At 45.7% G+C, this 19,596-nt stretch overlaps 1 protein-coding gene across 26 annotated transcripts in view; it reads left to right on the top strand.

The window, feature by feature from the left end:
* The window catches only part of HDAC4 (histone deacetylase 4), a 182,875-nt gene that overhangs the window by 20,016 nt on the left and 143,263 nt on the right, over positions 1–19,596 (top strand). For 6 of the 26 annotated variants that reach the window (XM_085553648.1, XM_085553644.1, XM_085553649.1 and 3 more), the window contains exon 1: positions 18,037–19,557. The exons of the other annotated variants lie outside the window; for them this stretch is intronic. In XM_085553648.1, coding sequence (XP_085409774.1) covers positions 19,491–19,557 — 67 coding nt within the window. In that variant the 5' untranslated portion in view covers positions 18,037–19,490. Of the gene's footprint in view, positions 1–18,036; positions 19,558–19,596 lie in introns of those variants that run through there. 26 annotated transcript variants of the gene reach the window in all.

Here is a 19,596-nt window from a genome sequence, read left to right as displayed (position 1 = left end):
TAGGGGAAGGATTTCATACGTGCTTCAGGATGATTAATAGCAGTCCATTAGTGGCTTCTGAGGCTGGGAGCAAGAAATGTTGCAGCAGACAGGGACGCTGGAGGTTAGAGGCACCATTGCTGAAAATCTGAACCTTGCATAATATCTGTTTTATAATGCTGTAATGTAGCAGCCTGTTAGATTTTCAGACATCTCTCTGGTGTTATGGGGAGTTGGGAAATTAAATATTTATGAGTAGTGTTCTGCATGTAGGTATTCAGCTTTGATACAGTTTTTGCAACACAGTGCTTTTCTAGGGGTCTGTTTTTCAAGTGTGTGGATGATTCTTATTGGCACAGGTTGCCCAAGGAGGCTGTGGATGCCCCATCCCTGCAGGCATTCAAGGCCAGGCTGGATGTGGCTCTGGGCAGCCTGGGCTGCTGGTTGTTGATCCTGCACACAGCAGGGGGTTGGAGCTGGGTGAGCATTGGGGTCTTTTTCAACCCAGGCCGTTCTGTGATTCTGTATGAGACACTGAGGAGCTAATGGTCTGCTCCATTATCCTGCACAGTAGTTGGATAGGTTGAGCACACAGCTATGTTAAGAACTAGAAAATAAACCTAATGATGAGGAGCATCTCTCTAAACATTCCGGAAAGAGAGATATAATTCATAGCTGGGCTGTTCTGTTGGCTCTCATGGCTGATCTGTCTTGTTCTCCTTTAATTCGAATGCGAGCTCATCCCTTTTTACCTTGCCCTCGTTTTGTGCCCAAGATCTGTGAGAGAGTCTTGTAAGAAAGTGGCAAGGAAAGAAGGCAGAAGCTTCCCATGGTTGTGGTGCTAAAAATCAGTTTAAGGCTTTTGCAACAGACATGTTTACAAGTGATTCTTGCTGGAATAGCTGGTTGCCTCAAACCCAGGGAAACAGCAGCTCAGCTGGGTGGTTCTGGATATGTATGCATTCTCCTGAGCTCTACAGTTCCTAAACTTCTTGGCCCACTGTCATGGAGGAGCCTGGAGTGAGGTACGTGTTGGCTCAGTGAGAGCTGAAGCTGTGAATCCTCAGTGTTTGGGAGGAAATTTCATATTGGCAGTAGCCCTTGAAGTGAAGGACTCCTGTCATCAGCCTTTTTGCTGGAGATTGCTTAATTTTTGCAAGTTTTTTACCCTTAAAAAGCAAAAATAATAAAGAAATAAAAAATAATAAAGAAATAAAAGCAAAGGCAGTGATCTGACAGTATTTTTACTGTATGGTGTTGGCTTTGTTTGACTGTATCTCCAAGTGCTGGGTTGGTGTGGCGATGGCTCTTCACCACTGGCTCACCCCATGGTGTTCTCACTGCTTGTTTCTCTTTGAGATTCAGTTTTATAACACTTGGTAGAAGCAGTTTCCAAACCTGACCAAAGGTGACATCTAGACCTCTCATGTCAGTTGCGATAGCTATTTTGATTGTACAGCTACAGGTAATTATTACTAATGATGTGTGTTGTTTAAGGGAATGCTTTGCTTTAACTCAAGAGCCTATTACATTTTGCTTCAGTGGATATGAGCTTTCTTCTCTAATCTTCTCCAAACCCACAGATGGGATTTTGTAGGAGCCTGGCCCTGGAGACTCTCTGCAGTTTCCTTACTTGAGCTCTGGGTTGGGATAATCAGCTCCTAGGAACTTAAAGGAGCAGGGGGGAGCAGCAGTCTGCTGTTGGGGTCCCTCTTGCCACAAGCAGCAGCTGCTCCTGATGAACCACCATCCATCTCCCTGCAGGTACTGGTAAGCTCTGTGGTTGCCTGGGCAGGAATGTGAATCATTTTGGGTGGAACTGCTGGGCAGGCTGGGGGCAGGGGGGAGGGCACAGCGCTGCCAGTTGGAGGCTGGGGAGGCAGGAGGAGGAAGCTATGTGGAGCTCATGGCAACAGAGTGCAGAGGCATGGTGTGCCCTTTGGCAGAGGAGTTGCTGCTTCTTTGAGTGCTCGAACAAAGCTGGAAAAAAATGCTGAAATTGTGCTATAAAAGATGAAGATGGTGCGAAATATAATTAAGAAAATTAGTCAAATTAAGATAACATTTAGGATTATGACAAAGCTCGGGGTGCAGGGACAAGCATGTTTCGTTTCACTTCTTAACTTGCTACGTCGACCACAATTTAGGCTCACCTTATATAACCTTTAGTGCTGATAACACCTGTGCACAACCAAGTCAGCCCTGGCAAAGAGTGGATGTAGGCTTCATTTTATTTTCCTCCCCATGACCTGAAGTGATTTCTGGCTGTCACCTGCTGCCTCCCTCACCTAATTTTCAATGGCTTTCAGTGGTTTCACTGTAATTTCGTTCTTTAATCAGTAAAGATTGTTCTACCGATACCGGTTATACATAGAGAGATCAGTTTAAAGAAACCTAAAGGCTTAAAGTTAATCACTCAACTGATTTGTATTTGTTTAAAGTTCACTCTGCTTTGTAAAGACTGGAAATCTCCATGCTCAGTGAAGCGGTTTGTTTATGAAATGTTATCTTACAGGAATTAGTCTGAATGCAAATGCTGTATTCCTTCTTCAGAGCTGCTCTCGCGGAGATGCAAATGTTATTTACATCTTGAAGTGCTGAATGTTTGGTAATTAGGAATATTGAAATTGAAGAATGAGTTGCCTGGCTAATATGGAGAAATCTGCAGCGCGATCATTAAGGCTGAGAGGAGATACCAGACAAAGCAGAAAAGCTCCATGATCACAGAACACGAGGAAAACGAGTTAGCAAGTCATGTGCTGTGATTTTGCTAGGCTGAGAAGTACTTTTGTGTGGCATTTTATCTGCCAAGTGTAAGAAGCCACTCTCCTTTCACATTCCATGGCTTAATGAGGCATGGAAAGCCATTTCATGCACTACACATAAGAGCTTTCCCTGTTAGTCTTTCAAACATTTTGCACCCATAAAATAAATATTTTATGCATTCTCTTTTTAAAGATTAAGAAGTTTCTGTGGAGATGCATTTCAAACTGGCTTTAAATGACACTGACCTACTTTCTGGCAGTAATCAGTCTGGTTCTGTAAGTTATCTGGGGACAAGAGCGTTCTTTCAATAAACATAAAGAGCATACCAGTAAATTCCAGTCCTCCTTGGGCACGGCTGATTCTTGGTGGCTGTTGTCTGGAAGGTGATTTGGATATGGCTTATCTATACCTGCCCCTACTTGTCTGATGCTTCAGTTTGCCACAGCTGAGTTATTTTACATTGGGCATCTGGGCTTCGGTTTTACAAGTAGAGCACAGGTGAGTATGGGCAGAACCTCTTTATCTGACATCTTTTCTCTTGGTGAAAAAAAAACAAGGATTTCTAGTATGCCCACTTTTCCCGCTGCTGAGTGTGTGAAGCTGGTTGGATGGAAGCCTTCAGCTGGTGGGCAGGCCCAGCAGAGGAGCAGGAATACAGATGCAAGAGCATGCATTGCTTGTCTTGAAGCCCTGAGGAGCTCCTCCCAGGCGTGGAGGAGACCTTGAAGCTGGTTGGGAAACGAACTCAGCAGCAAGATCTGCCAGTAAGAATACTCACTGCTGCTTCTGTTCCACGTGGGATAAAACAGGCTGGATGGCAGCATGGCCACGAGGGAGATAAGTAGCAGAAACACTTGAGAACCTTGCTTTGAAGACGTCCCTGCTTCAGACTTGTATTTGTTGGAGAGCTTTTTGGTTAGTCTTGGTCAAAGCTGGCATCTTGAATCCTCTTCTTGTTCTTGTACTTGTCAGCTTTTTCTTCTCTAAATGCGTTGTTGAGAAAGCGTGTGCTAAGGGAATCTTTCTGTTGCTTGGGTTAAGTGCCCTAGGTTGCTTTTCAGAAGGGACCAATTGCAGTGGCTATACAGTGGATACAGGAAAGGCTTTGGCAGCTATCTTAAACTACAACATATGGGGAAGTTGCTTTGAGGACTGCGTGTTATTTTGACAGTGAGTGGAGGTAGGAGGTGTTCTGCAAAATCTCCTGTTACAGTAAAGTTGTCAGCTCTGGAAGAAAATTTGAAAAGCATACCAGTGGAAGATTAGACTTCTCATTATGCAGAAGAAATGGCTGCTTCATGATCCTTAGAGCGTGTGTCTCTCTGGGTTTGGTCTTTGCAAGACCAGGACTGTGTTTACCTTTCTTTCTTTGATGTGTGACTGAATGCCTGATTCCACCTGTGTTCAGATTCTTATGGATGTATAAGCTGAGCACGTCCTCTAACAGGTTTCCTCTAACAGGAACAGTATCATTGTGAGGACAATGCAAGTTAAGACTGCTACCATGGAACCTGTGAAGTTTTCACTTTCTGGAGCATCAAATAGCAGAGACTTTCTCTATAAGGTTTTTATTGTATCCTCAAAAGAGAGAAATTGTTCTGTGCTTCAACTTGAGGTTCAAGTTGAAGTTCCTTCTAGGTCAGTGTCCCTGCTAAGTACGTTCCTCTTGCTTCTATTTTTTCTTTAAATGCAGTTCTTGCACTTTCAAGCAGGCTTTTGAAGAATTCTAAAGTAGTTTTTTTAGCCTGTGATGTATCCTGCAGTATAAAGATGAGAAGCAGGTACTTATGGTGAGAGGGAGATAACCGGATTATTTTGATGAGATGTGGGATAGGAAAAGGGTAGGAAAGAAGGTTACACTTTTGAAGTTAGATGATAATGTTTAAGATAGTCCTTGGGGCCCTTGTATCTTACTGGGAAAGTAAAAAGACCTTTTTCCATATTCTTACTGTATTTTTGGTATTCACCTCTGGTCAACTTCAGTTTGACCTGTATCTTCTCATGTATGCTTCCCCCAAGTTAAATCCCTTACTAGACTGTAAGGAGTGTATTCTCACTATTTATTCTAAATGATTCACGTTGCCTTCTTAAGTGCCAGGCTCTTGCATTGATGAGGCTTGTTTGCTTTGCTGTGGTCAGATCAATTAGGACAGTGCTGATCTCGAAGGATTGCTTCAGTCATTCCACCAACTCTGACTGATGAAGCAGAGATGAAATATCCACTTACTCTCAGACGGTTGTCAGCCATACGTGGCATTTCTCCTTCTACTTCTGCTGGGGAAATTGGGTGCTCTACCTGCACTGCTCTTACTTGCTTTAAGATGCACTGGAAGGCAAATGTTGCTGTTTATGAGCCTCATATCACAGCCACGGCCTCTGACTTGTCACCCCTGCTTCTACAGCCCACAACAAGAATCCATGCATGAGGACAGTAATTGGGAATGTTAGTTAATTAATGCAATCAGGTGGATAAGTTTGGCTGTTAAGCCTGTTTTTATGGACTACTGCTAAGCTATTTCTGTGCGCCAGGGAGGTGCTGTAGTGCAGGAGGGTGCAGAGGCCAGCTTGGCTGCCATTGCCTTTGAGAAGGGGTGCCTGCTGCTCAGCCAGTGTCCCTGGAGCAGCTAAGCTAAGTTACCAGTGTGCATTTATATCTGGCCTGTTCACCTTTGTGACAGCCACATCAGTCTTGTGAGCCTGAATTCTGGGGTCCCCGTGCATTCTACAAGAGTGAGCATGCAGGGTTGGTGCCTCTGGGGCTGAATGAGGAGTGGAGTGGTGGCATCTGGATGTATGAGCAAGTAGGATTTTGCCAGTGCCACCTACTCCTTCTCTGGGTACTTTTAAGCACGGGCAAGATGCAGTTGTTTGCAGTGGAGAGAGTTTGTGGAAAATCTGGCTGTGCTGCAGCTGCACTCTGTGGTAGGGCTGGGAGCGGGATGTTGGAGGAATGACAGATGAATTCAAAGAAATCATTTAAAAAAGAAGGAAAAAAATCAATCCTGACCCTTTCACTATTCAAGAATCTATGTACTCATTCTGTTTGTAGCTGTTCTGTTGCCAAACCACATAAATAGCTTTACAGGGAAAATTGTAATAGGAGTGAGGTGTAGCCAATGAGCTTTGACCCATTAGCCTTGGCTTCAGGTACCCATCTTGTCCCAAAAGGCTGCTGTTGGACAAATGTAACCCCATTGGGTTTGAGCTAACGGGGTCCAGGGGCTGTGGGGCTCATTGCCTCACCGGGCACTTGACTCACTGAATTGTGTATGTTGATTGCTTGTTGTTTTAAGATTTTTCAAGGCGTTGCTGCCCATGAACTACTGTGTAATGACTCTTTGCTCTCAGGTTTCACCTTCTGGTCGATAGACCAGGATCAATGCAGTTATTTGTGGCTGTAGTTGCTGTGACATCCAGCTAGCCAGCTTGGGTGCTGCCCAGCCTGCCTCGGCAGCTGCCACGCTCTGCTGCCTTACCTGCTGAGCGAATAGGACTGTGGATTTATTATTATTAAACTACTCTAAAGTCGGTTCCATTATTTTGATCAATTGAAAATTCTTCAAGCAGGGAAACCTTACAGCTCAGTAATGCTAAGATGCACTTAAGCTAGAAAAGCATAAAGATGATCCATTGAGATGGACTTTTATTCTGTTTCAGTGTTTAAAACTTGTGCTTTCTAGTTTAACAGACTAGTTTCTCTTCTGTAACTGTAACCTTAGTTTTACAGTGGATATAAAAAGAAGCACGTTCCTGTTGTATAAAATGCCTGAGCTGCTCTTGTGGAGAGAGATAAAAGCCTGAACTAGACCAAGCTGATATTCCTTCTCTTTGCTGGCCGGAAAACAACCAGTAGAAGAGTAGAAAGCCCGGTACATACAGACCAGGCTCTTGTAGTCCATCCAAGCTTTCACTCTTCGACTTGTCACTTCGGGAGCAAGTGCAAAGCACTTTATTCTGAGCAAGGTATCCTTGATCTCGTGCAGCCTTTGCTGGGAGAAGGCATGCAGTCCTTACAGCTTAACAAACAGAGGAGGAGGGCTTAGGAAATCTGTTCCCTGCTGACAGCAAGGATCTGATTAGCATTAGATGCTTTTTCTTTCCAGCAGGTGGAAGGCCTGTTCTGCAGGCTGGTAGCTCCTGACAGGTTTATGGTGAAGGCTTCTTGGCAGGTAGGGGTGATGCTCCTTGAGTCTGCCTTCAGGATTCTGACTTTTTTTTTTTTCCTTTAAAACCTGTCTTTGTGCAGTAGCTGTTTCAAATGGATCACTGGACTCTGTTTTCTTAGCAGCCAGAGTTGCGGCAGGTAGGACCAGCTGCTGCCTTGTAGGGTCGGTGTGCTTTAATAATTGTTACCCGGAATGTATTTGAGATGTGATCTGAACAAACATAGAACCAGTTTATATTGCTGAAGGATCAAAACCACTTTTGTTTTACATGACAAGAGCATGCACAACGTTTCCCTCTGGTCAGTGGGTTCTGTCTTAAATTCGAGCTGCCAAGTCCTGATTTCTCTCAGTGTTTGTCATGCAAGACCTCAGCTTGTTTTGTAAGCAGTTCACCAAATCACTTTCTAACCGGGTGCTTAAAGAGAGTTTCTCCTCCTCCCGCACTGATTAATTTTTGGCACAGAGCACCAAGTAACTCTTGCGTCAATAAGTCGTCACAACCTTTGCTTGTCTCTGTCAGCGTAAATACAGTTGGACTCTAATGTGCCTGAAAGTAGGCCAGAGGTTGCTAACACTGCAGCTGCACAGTGGTCAGGTCCAGAAGTGCTGTGGGATGTATGTTCCTGCTGGGAGAGCAATACTGTTGCATGTCAGGTTACAAGCCGGGACCCTCCCCCCTCTCTGCTCTTCTTTTTTCTTTGGCTCCTAAGGTTGTAGTTTATATTAAATATATAGAATTAAAACTGTCTCACCAAGTTAGTTACCAGCAAAATGTGTGCGCACTGTTTGCTTTTGTCAGGGAGAATGTGGATGCTGCTACACAGAAGAATGGGATGTTTTGGGGATAATTGCTCAAAGTAATTGGGTAACAGTTACTTAATCTTTAGAGGGTTCTAGCAATCAGATGAGAGAAACTTTCTGCAAGGCCATTTGCTTGAACAGCTCTCAGTGTGCACATCAGGTGCTGAGAGCTTGGGGAAATGGATGGGAGGAAACCTGGTGAATAACTTTGCAGCTCTTAAAGGCGAGGTACAGCTTCATCTTCAGGAATTGTCAAGACTGGGTTTGTTTATTAGCTGGGAGCACGAAGATTGGAATTTTACTGCAAGGATAACAACATATTTCAAGTCCTCCAGACAACGCTATTGTTTTCTTGCTTTGTTTATCTGCTTGTTTTAAGTACAACCGAATGGTAGAACTACTAGTGCTTCTTTTCAAGCTGCTTTTCTGTTGGAAACAGCAATACAAAGCCTTACCCCCCCGCCCCCCCTTTGAGTGAGGTATTTTGCAGTCATTCTGGAAGCTTCCTCCTCCTGCTGGGATCGCTTACCAATGTCTTGAAGCCGCCGTGCCCGGTAGGTTTGGCACCCAGGAGACCAATGTATTTGTGTACTCAGATGACACAAATGGCAGAGAAACATCAAGAATGTTCTTCAAGTTTGATGTGTTTATTTCTTTTTTTTCCTCATTCTCTTAATCCGTATCTAAATGAAAACAAAACCTGCTGGTGGAAGGAGGGGGGTGGAAGAGAAATGCCACTTTGTGCACCAAAGCTGTAGATGTTATTTCACCAATCTGGAGGAACCGGCTGCTAGCAAGCAGTTTGCTATTGAACTTCCTGAGAAGTTGTCTCTGTCCTTTTAAAATAACAAGCTGTTGATCCTGCTGCATATGTCAGCGTGCTGCAGGCATGCATCAGCCTGAAAGGGCAGGCCTCGGTGTGAGCCCTGTTTGTGAATGCTTGCAGTGATAGTCTGTGTCTGCTTGATGAGAAAGCTGTCCACTTAGAGATCACTTTCCTTGAGAGAAAGGAGAGTGTGGCTCATTCTCAGCCCAAAGCAGCAGCTTGTCCTTACCTGTATTTATGTGCACTTACCATTGCCTTGTTATAGAGTCAGCTGGGTGTTGGTTTTGCTTCTCTGCCATTCTCCCAGTGAGCCTGAATTGGAGGATCTTGGCAGAAAGTGGCTACCCAGGAGTGTATGATGCTGTTAGACAAGCAGTAAGGCTGTTTTGAGTTGGCTCAGGAATGGAGAGTTATGTGTATTCATGTGTGCATATATTTTTGTGTGTGTATCTATCTTAACTCTACTTTGGTTGCTAAATCTTTAACTTGCCAAGGATTTGTGTGGAGTGTGGGGCCTTATTTTTGGTTAAAATACCAGCTTCAGGTTGGACATTAGGAGCAATTTCTTCTCATAAAGAGTGGTGCTGCAGTGGCACAGCTGCCCATGGAGTGCTGGGGTCACCATCCCTGGAGATGTTCCTTAACCATGGATATATGGCACTGACAGGTTGGAGATGGGGCGGTTGTTTCCCTCCCTGAAGAAGACTGCTTGCTCTAGGAGCTTTTTGCATCACCTTTGGAATAGGGAATGCGCCTAAAGCTGGTTATCATGTCCTCAGTTTTCTCTCTGGCTTCATTCATGCCTAAATTCCCAAGAGATGATGTCTTACATGTTGCTGCTCTCTCCAGTGGCTGCTGCAGCACCAGCTGCACTGGTGCTCGTTCTTGAAGCACTGATACTGCCTGCATGGCATCCTCACAGGTAGAAAGCATAGCAGGATGCTTCTAGCAGCATTTTAGTACATCTTTGGTTTTAGCCAGCAAGATGTCATCTAGATAGGTGTCAGCCTTGACAAGACAGGTTGGATAAGCAAGTTGAAACTGGAGACGTTCACAGTGCAGCCACTGCATACCAGCTGGTTAGCAGGGAGTGTTGGTGCCAAAGCTGGAGTGGCTGCTTTCATTCACAGGCAGTCCCCATCCGTGAGCCTTCAGTACCCTTCAGCAGGTGAACCAGAGGGACATGGCCGTGGTGCTTCACTGTGAGCACCGACTGCACGAAGGCTGCAGATCTGTTCTAAAAGTGCATGTTTTTGTGCAGCAGGAAGTTACACGTGTCATAGATGGAGATGCATGTGCATAGGAGGCTGTAGCAAGGAAAAGGGGAAGATGCGGTTGTGCTGAAAGATAACTTGCCCTGCTAGAAGCTTTCTTCTCTTACAAGGAGCAAATGGAATGTGAGCCTGTTTCTTTTGAATAATACAGTCTGTTTTTCAAACATCTTAAAGTGGAAGTACTTCACACACATAAAAGAAGGCATTTGTGGTGTTTATCAACCGTTGTCTTCAAGATTGTAACTGGCTTTTATTTTGAAGGAGGCGTAATGCTCAGCGTTTACTTTTTCACTATGTTCCTCCATGCGTTTTCATCGTTCCTCCGTGTGTTTTCATCGTGTCTACTAGCTTTGACTGCTTTTGTCACGCTTGTTAGTTGTTGTTAGCATCCTGGTCAGTTGATATTGTTCTATACTGGTAAATTGTAAGTGATTTATCAGCTCACATAGCCTTTATTTATCGCTCTGCCACTTCCGAGATATTAATTCTGCTGAGTAACTGGGTGGAAGATAGCCTTGTATTCAGGGATGCTGCGTGGAAGGGTACCCATCCTGCCTGGGGTGTATCTGCCAGATGGAAGCTAGCAGTCTGCTGGACTTGCTCAGGGACGGCCCTGCTGCCAGCTGCTTCTTCTCCCTTACTAAGAGAATGACTGACGTGGTTCTCCTGCCTCACCCAGCTCGTCATTCCAATGTGTTTAGGGGTACGAGGGCTGTGAGGCTGTAAAGCAGGCAGCCCTGCTAGTGAGAGCCTGCTGTGTGCATCAGTACTGGTCTCCGTGTTTTGCTTTCAGCTTAATCCTTTTTTTAGATGCTGGGAAAACAAACTGCCGTGCGGGTTCTTTTCTTTCCCGGTCTAGGACTCATGAAATACCACTGCAGACCTCTTTCCAGGATAACAAACCCTGAACCATCTAATTATGGATCAGTCTCTCATTCCAAGCATCGCATGCTCAGGAGGCTTTTCTGATACGGATTTTTTCATAGCGCTGACCTTTGCAGAGTGCCCTTGGCTGTGCCAGCAGAGAGCAGAGCACGCTGGCAGCTTCAAGATGTTTTGTCTGGCATTTGAGCACTACTGAAAACTTAACTGCTGGTGGGAACAGATGAGAGGGCAGAAAATGCGGCGTGCGCAGAGGCTTCATGTATCTGATGGTGAATGGTGGCAGCACCATGTTCTCCTCTGCTAGGGGGTGACATGAAGGGGGAAAGCTCTGGGGTGAGCACAGACTGGACAGTAGCCCCGAAGCAGCATTGCTTGATGAGCCTTTGGTTAATTGCACTGCCCTATAGATGAGCACGCAGCTCTGTGCAGACTGCCACAACTCCCCCCAGGTAGAGCGATGGGAGGAAAACACCCACAGCTCTGGGAGACAATAGCTGAGCAGAGGGAGCTGGGGTGATGTGTGTGAAGGATGTGTGATTTGTGATGCTGGAGGCTTACAGGCAAAAATAGCATCATTTATAATAGTAAAAGCAAAGACTCGTGCGCTACGCCTTTGCATTCTGCCAGTCCGTAATGAATGGAGGAGTAGTTTGCTTACAGATGACAAGGAGGAATGAATAAGCACTTAAAATCTCAGCGCTGAAGAAACACTGTTTTTCTTCTGTCCTCTGAGAAAGCCACAGCCACGCAGCCCCTTTCCCCACTTCAAATCAGAACACTGTGATCCCTTAGCTGACAGCTTTCCCTTTCTCAGCTGAGACGAGGTGCTTAAGGAAGGATCTGCTGCTTTGAGCTCCTTCCCCAGCTGGAAGCATTGCAGCAGGATGGACTTAAGGTGCTGCACCCTGAGTTCATGTGTGTCAGTGGGGGTTTCCCTGGAGGAGGTGTGCTGTGGGTTCATCCCCCTGCACGGTGAAGCTGGCTCTCTGTCTCTCAGGTAGCCCCCCTCGTGCAGTGCAATGACATCCCCTCAAGAGTGTTGAGCACAGCAGCAAAAGCTGCATCCATTCTGGGCTTTGCAGTCAGAAATGGCAGGCACGGATGCAGCTCTCCTCACTGGCACAGTGGTGAGAACTGGTTGATCCTTCTGGTTCTTTTTTTTTGTAGTCCCAATGAGAAGTTTTTACCCCAATTACGGATATTACCTGACTACTGAGCAGGCAGGCTGACCTTGGGCTACACAGCTGACCGCTGTAATTGCTTCTATCTGTAGTAAAGCTATTGCAGCTCAGTTGTTTCAGGCATGCAGTTTGACCCTGATGTAGAATTTGCTCGTCTTGTTGTGAAATTAATACTGTTAATTACTTGCTTGGTGCTTAATGATGAACCTGTTAAGACGTGGCCAGAAGTGTTTCCTTCACCTGCAGAATAGCCTTTTTCCTGCTGTGTTTCCCAGTGCCAGCAGCAGGTACCTGTAGTACCTAAGGGATAAACTCCTTAACAGCTGCCCTCTTAGGGAACATATTTGTGTTTTCCTAATATTTCCAGCATTCCTGGTGGCATCTGCACACCACATAATGTAAACATGCTCAGATTTGTGCAAGAATAAGATGAGGGGAAAAGCCAATTACTTGACCTTTGAAAACTGGAAAAGATTAGGTCGGTATCTGTGAATGCTTTCCTGATTTTCATATTTGGCTCTGACTTAAATGGCACAAACCTCCTGCTCTGAGAGGTCCCATCAGCAGACGTTTCCCAGCCAAACCCATGATGTCCCAGCTGGAGGGACCTGAACAGGTTGCCCAGGGAGGTTGTGGTTGCCCTCTCCCTAGAGGTGTTCAGGGTTGGGCTGTTAGCAGCGTGGTGTGTGCCTGCCTATAGCAGAGGGGTTGGAACTCAATGATCCTAAAGGTCCTTCCCAAACCATTCTATGCTTCTGTAACTGTGGGGCTGGGGAATAAAATCACATTTGGGTGCATGATTTGGAAGCGTTAGAGGTGGTAGTGTACATAACCCTAACTCTGTAATTCCCTTATCATGTCCTGTGTCTGAAATGCAGTACTCTAGAATGCAAGTGCTTTGTTGCATCTTTTGTTGCTGGCAAAGGAAGCACATGCAGGCGTGTTCTGGGAGGAAATCTCATCTCTTCTGATGCAGCACAGTGTCATGAAGTGAGGCTGAAACATCACTGGCATGTGAAAATCACCTGCATTCAGCTGAATCAGCTGCAGAACAGCTGCTGCATGGCTGCCTGAATTGATGCAGAGGGAGGATGTGCTGTTGACTCAGAAGGAGGCTTACCATGTGCCTGAGGTCAGCAAATATGCATCTGATTTTGAAGGTTGCATATTTACTGTATGCCCTTAAGACCATGAATCACCATGACAGCAGAAATTACTTACAAGCACCAGTTAGAGGAAAAAAATAACTTGTGTGTATATATGTTACTAGATAGCCATGTATAGTATAGTATATCTACCTCTAAAGCGTTACAGACCAGAAATAAGAGAAGGAGGTGATGCACGTGGTGCAGTGTTGCATTTTGGTAGGTGATAGTAACACGATGGGGCAAAGTGGAGTTCATTTACATCATTATACTTGTGAAATACTTATGTAAGCAAATTACCTGGGTGTAAACTTATGTGTTCCTCACAGCTTATTCGTATAAACGTTTGTCTGTGAGGGCTGTGTTACATGCAGATTAACCTTCCTGAACTGAGTTGTGAAATGGGGATCTTTTCTATATGGATTTAAACACCCGTCCCTCCTCCCCACGTCACCCTTACTTTTGACTTTGGAATCTTCTCTTTGCATTCTGCTTTAAATCACTGCTCTGTGTGTGTGTGTGTGCGCCGTCACTGACATTCTTGTGAGCAAGAATGTAAACACCAAATCCACACACAAGACTTGCAGAAGAACTCGGCGAATCTAGTGCATCATCTGTTTGTTATGTAATCTGATATAATGGCAGCAAAATAGAAACCAGATGTCAAGGCAGAGCAATTACAGTTTTTCATCCGCCAGTATTACAGTAAATGTACTCGGTATTGCTTTCCCCCCTGAATGTGGGGTTTTATTTGTTGGGGGACTGGGAAAGTACTGCAGGGGACTTGAGAGCTCCCTGTGTGATTCTTGCTTAAAGGCTTTGTTATTCCGCACTGATGTTCTTCATGTAATTAAGGTCTGTGTGCTGCTCCAGCTCTGCTGGCTGGGGTATTTCTAACTCAAAATGAGCTGGGTGGAACTGCACAGTCCAAGGACATCACCTCTGTGTCCAGCTGTGTAGGTTGTATGGTCAAGTTGCAGTCTTGCTCTAAATTTAGCATTCAAAACGAAGCTGCTTTATTTATCTTGGCTGATTAAGCTTTGTAAGAAAATCCTGCCCAAACAGGTTTGATGCCGACCTTGCCGTGGATTCTTGAGCTGAGGAGACATCTAGGAGGAGAGCAGGTGGAAGCTGCGGTTAGCACGTTGTCTCAGATTCACCGTGTGACCAGTGGGATGAAAGGGAAAATAGATCATCATTGATCCTTGCTTTTGGGGAAATGGATTCTTCCCCCCGTGGCTTATCTGGGTGGTTCATCTCTGCTGTCTTGCATTAAATAAGTCGATCCCTTGGCACCTATCTTCATATGCATCTTCGCAAGTTGAGGCATATGTAAGATCTCACAGAGTGCTGAATCAAATTCATCTGTTTTCTCCTCTTGTTTTTTAACCTCCTTCTTGCTGGAGATTTATTCTCTTCCCTGCCCTATTGCTCTGCCTGGTTAAGCTCGGGGGCCAACAGCCCTGCTGTGCTGCTGGAGTTGGTGCATGGGGAGGTTGGAGGTGGAGGCTTGACATGCAGCTCTTGTTTGTGCATTGGGTGTTCTGGCTGCTTTCTGCAGGCTGGGATTGGCGCTGCTGATTTACAGTTCCTCTTGGCGCTCTGTTCTACCGACAGCTGTGGAGTTTGTTATGGATGAAGCTTTCATATCCCTGCGAATGAAAACCTTTTCATTCTGCACTGACAGCATTTTACTGGGTGGCTGCTGCTTAGTGTACCTTCAGTGCAAGCGGGCCTTTATTTTCTGTCTCTCTGTAATGAATAATAAGTCAGAAATCTTTCATGAGGCTTCTATCTTCATTTATCTGTGTTCCACAGATAACTTTAAAAGACTCTTAAATCAGTTGCTTGTTCCAGCCGAGGGAAGTGCTGGCAGTGAATTAAAGATTCTTCCTTCTTTTAAACAGCAAGTTTCTTCTTTTTAAACACAGCAAATCAGAAGGATGTGAGATCAATGTGAACTCTTACTGCCAGTCTCTACAAATAGCATCCAATCCTAATCACTTCTCTCAAGGACAAGAAGGAAAGTGGACAGGAGCACCTGGAAAGGAGTTCATTACATACGATTATTGCTGAAGTCTCTGCTAATGCCAAGTAATGACTTCTGCTGTTTCCAGTATCTTGGGAATGAGCTGCCCTTAAGAACAAAAGAGCGGAGCCTTCCAGTTCTGCAAAACCAGATGCAAGATGGGCTTTGTTTCTGGGCAGGAGGCTGGCTCTCCACGTGTTGCTGGATGGTGGCAAAAGATTTTTGGAAGGTGGGACTGCTACCATGTGAAGCAGCAATCAATGAGCCTTGGTGATGAATGCTGTGCCTGGCTTTCTAAGGATTGAGGGGCAGAGGAGCTGTGATGTTGCTTCACTTCAGTTCACTGCACTGTGTGTGCTGGAGCTTCATCCTATTGAACCTGTACTGAGTGTATCACATATATGGAGCCTGGTACTATGGGCACAAGACTGGACACCTCTCCTGCCTCATCTGTGCCAATGGCTTTTCTTGCTGTGCACTGCCCCTCATGTTACTGAAATCAGGCACTGCAAGAGCGACCTTAAGACCATAGAAATGTGTTGTGACCATGCTGAGAGAGACAACTGACCTTTCTTCTTTCCAACATAAGTTAGCGGGGATTTACAAGGAGGAAAGAAAGAAAACAAGTCAATCCAGTGGCTCCTGGCCTTGATTTCTGTGCTGCGGCTCTGTCATGTTGGTTGTGACCACACTCTGTGACCTTCCATCTCAGCCAAGGGAACCTGGCTGTCCCCAGAAAGCACTCTGTTCCAAACTACGAGCAATAGGTGGTCACGTGCAGCCAGGAGCTCGTACTATAAAAGCAGCACGTCTGTGCAAAGCGACCTTCAGAATGGCTGCAAACGTTCACTGTGTTATTTTTAACCTGTCTGGGTAAATTTCCAATACAAATGCGAGTGCCAATCTGATGTGTAACGCTTTCCCAAATCCTTATCTTCTGCTTTCTAGTGCAGTGACACATCAGATGGAACAGCCAGTTTCAGGGCTGGGTACAGCTCAGCTTTTATGTCTGCAGAACCAGAGGGAATTAAATCCTTCAGCCCTGTTTTATCATTACATAGAATTTCTTTTAAGAGGTTTTCTAAAGGCTTGTTTTAATGACTTCTTTGTTTAGTTTGCTTTAAAAAAAACCCAACCCCAACCTCTTCAGGGTTTAAAAATACACGGCTGTACTTTGATTAGGTTGTTCTGGCACTGACGTCAGCGTGTGACATTTATCTGTGTACGGGTTTGTCGTGCTGTTGACTAAGGCCGTATTTACACAAGTTGGGAATATTTCTGTCCATTGTGAGGACAGTGGGGAACATCTCGGCTCAAACGGTGGCCTTGCCCTTAATGTTCGTGAAGCTCAGCTTTCTCTTTGCTCAGTTCTTATATTGGGGTGAATTTACATGTGTTGATGCTGTCACAAGGATGCTGGGAGTATGGCACCAGCTGGGAGGAGAGGCAGGTTGCAGGTACTCACTCAGAACTGGGCCAGTTCTCCAGGGATGCAGCTTTGTCCAATGGGGGATGAGGGCTTGCAAGCCTGAATGCTAGGATTTTCATCTGGAGATGGGAGAAACTGTCTTGTATGCATAATGAAAAGGCATTGGCTTTATTTGTGCTTGCATATGTGTCCTTTGCTTATGGATCTGAACTGTACTATGGCAATGGGTACCAGTGATGGCAAGTCAGAGATGCCTGATGATTATGAAGATGTACTTGGCATCTTTGTATTGACTTCTAATTTGTCATTGACGCCAAAACAATAATGAAGGAAACCTGAGTAAAACATCCATTTCCTCCACTGCTGACCCTTATATATCTGTGAATTTTTGTAATAGTGATTCGGGAATCTGTCCTCACCTGTATGCTGACTGCCATGGCTATGCATTTTGCATGTTATGTGATCTGAAGCATGGCACGGAGTCCAGCAGATCATTTACCTTGTGGGTTGTTCTCTGATTTGTGTTGAAAGAGTGCACAGGAGTGAGCTGGGTAGCAATGCCAAAGGAAGGGACCAGCTGGGGCTGTGTCTGAGTGTTAGAAGGCAACAAGACTGGATCTCTGACCAGTGTTGGTTTCTGCTTGTCTGCCATCTTGCATCTCATGTTTCTTTTCTTGGAGATATAATGCATTGCCATGTGCACAATCCTTGCATTTATACACATCTTACTCTGAGCATTCATGGAGTGCAGATGTTCATAAAACAGACATTCATGTCTTGAGAACTCTGCTCGCCTGTGGTGAATGGGAAGCCTTCCCAGGTAAGCTGGAGAACCGCTGTAGTCGGATCCTGAATAAATGAACCTTTCAGCACATAGAGGAAGGAGCAGGGGAGGCACCTCCTCACTGTGATGGATGCGAAGAGTGCCTTCCAATGCCAGAGCAAGCTGTCCTCCCTGCTGCTGAGCTCCATGAGCAGTGGGAGCTCAGTGGAGCGCGTGCTTAGAGGAGGAATAGAACAGTCTGTGTGTATTGAAGCAGCATCATTGGCTAATGGGGCTTTGGTGAAAAATGGGAACTCTGCTGCTGTTAAATATCTGCGCATGCATATGTATGCATTTTCCATGGGAAAGCAAGCACCTTGTCTCTGCGTGCTCTTTGCCCAAGGTGATGTATGCAGGGATGGCACTGGCTCAATAGAACAGCTCCTTTACACAAATATATTGTATATCATAAGCTAGGGCAACAGGCTGACTTGAACTTGGTCTCCTTAAATGCCAAGGAGGGTAAAGTACCTGCTGGCCATGTGTTGTGCAGATGTTGGCTGCGAATGAACAAGTGGCTCTGAGGGTGCAGGAAGGTACTGGTGATGTCTTTGGTTGGTTGGTGTGTGGCTCTTTTCATGCAAACAGGGAAAGGAGTAATGGATGTTCAGATAATTCTCTCCAAGTACAAGTTCTTCTTCAAGAGCAGGTTGCCCATGGAGGTGCTGAATGCCCCATCCATGGCGGCATTCAAGGCCAGGCTGGATGTGGTTCTGGGCAGCCTGGTCTGGTGGTTGCACATAGCAGGGGGTTGAAACTACATGATTTTTGTGGTTCTTTTCAACCCAGGCCATTCTGTGATTCTAAGTAGGCCTGCTGGTTTGATGCTGGCTGGTCACTTGAGATCCTCTGGGTTTTAAAGCAAATGTTCTGATGAGAAACTTGTGGACCCTGAAAGAAAGATATGAGCTATGTAAAGGGTGGCACAAGACAGGCAGCTGTGTGTGTGCATTGCACAGAAGGAATATACCCGGTTAGAGATTGGAAATCCTGATCTGGAAAGTAGAAAAACAAGCTGCTAAAAGCAGAGGTGAAAGTTGATGTCCAACGGCTGTGTTTATTGCAATCCTCTCTGCTCTGTGATGGATGTGCTCTGTGCTTGCCTTCCTGCAAAGCGAAGTGGAGTTGTCCTGATGGTGGAATGGAGCAGGACCTGAGGGGAGGAGCAGGCAGAGGGTATTCCTGAGTGCATCGTCCAGCTTGGCTGGCTTCAATTGCAACAGAGCAGTGGAGCATATTGCTCAACAGGCTGCTCTTTAGGTAAGCATCGATTTTGCAATGCACAACGAGCAAAATTAAGCTGGGCAAATCACTGATGGGAAAACAAAGATTTTCTTTCTTTTTTTTCCCAGGGGCTTCTATCTGTGGATGAAAGTGAGTTTCAGAGCCCTAAGCTCTGAATATATGCTAACCACGTTCTCTTCTTCAAGCTGTAATTACATTTTAAAATGGAGAAATAAGAAATCTGTATGCTGGGAACTCTCCTTGCACCATAGTGTTAAAATGCAGCCATTGCGTCCTTCTCTGTCGGAGCTCTGATAGCCTGATGGACTCAAAAGACACAAGATGTGCACTGATGGATGCCAGATGAAAGAAGGCACTCACACGTGTGTTTAACATCTCTGCCTGTTTAGAGCAGGTTTCTAGCCCTTGTTGGCTCTGATATCATTGCTGGGGAGCAGCAGCAGCAGCTGAGGCCTGTGTGCCAAAGGAGATACCCCCTGATTGTACAGCAGGAGCTCCTGCTTGGAGGGCAGCTGCGGTGGAGAGCTTTGTATTGAGCCTGGGGAGATAGGTAGGTGCAGAAAGCTTTTGTTCCCCTCCAAAGCGATCGAGAAGGAAGCACATCTCTCAGTATTTCTCCTCACTGGGGGACTGGTGTCAGCAGTGAACACGAGCCCTCGGCACACTGAGCTGTTTGTCACGTACCTTTGACCACCTCACCCACTGATCTCTGCCCGTGCACGGCTATTCCTGGAGCTCCCAGCACACTCTGTCTCCAGCAGCAGTTCCTCTTCTCGCTGCCATTGGGAATTTTTTTTTTGCTGTCTTAAACAAATGAACTGCTTCTCCTGACGTCTGGGGTTGCTTCTGTATGAGGCTGTTGAGGCAGAGTGGTTGGCAGCCCTGCAGAGTGGGATGATCCAGTCCTGCAGCACTGAGAAGAGAGAGGTTGGCAGCTTTGCATGCACTGCACTGTGCCTGCTTCCAGGGCACGTTGTAGCTGTGTCCTCCATGCAGAGATGCATAAAGGTAAGGGTACATGCAGAAAATAGCACACTACTGATACAC

This window comes from Coturnix japonica, chromosome 7, assembly GCF_054131305.1.
Source record: "Coturnix japonica strain WE chromosome 7, WE-NBRP24, whole genome shotgun sequence".
Classification (NCBI taxonomy): domain Eukaryota; kingdom Metazoa; phylum Chordata; class Aves; order Galliformes; family Phasianidae; genus Coturnix; species Coturnix japonica.
Note: the sequence above shows the minus strand (reverse complement) of the source record. Positions and strands in the feature narration are given on the sequence as shown.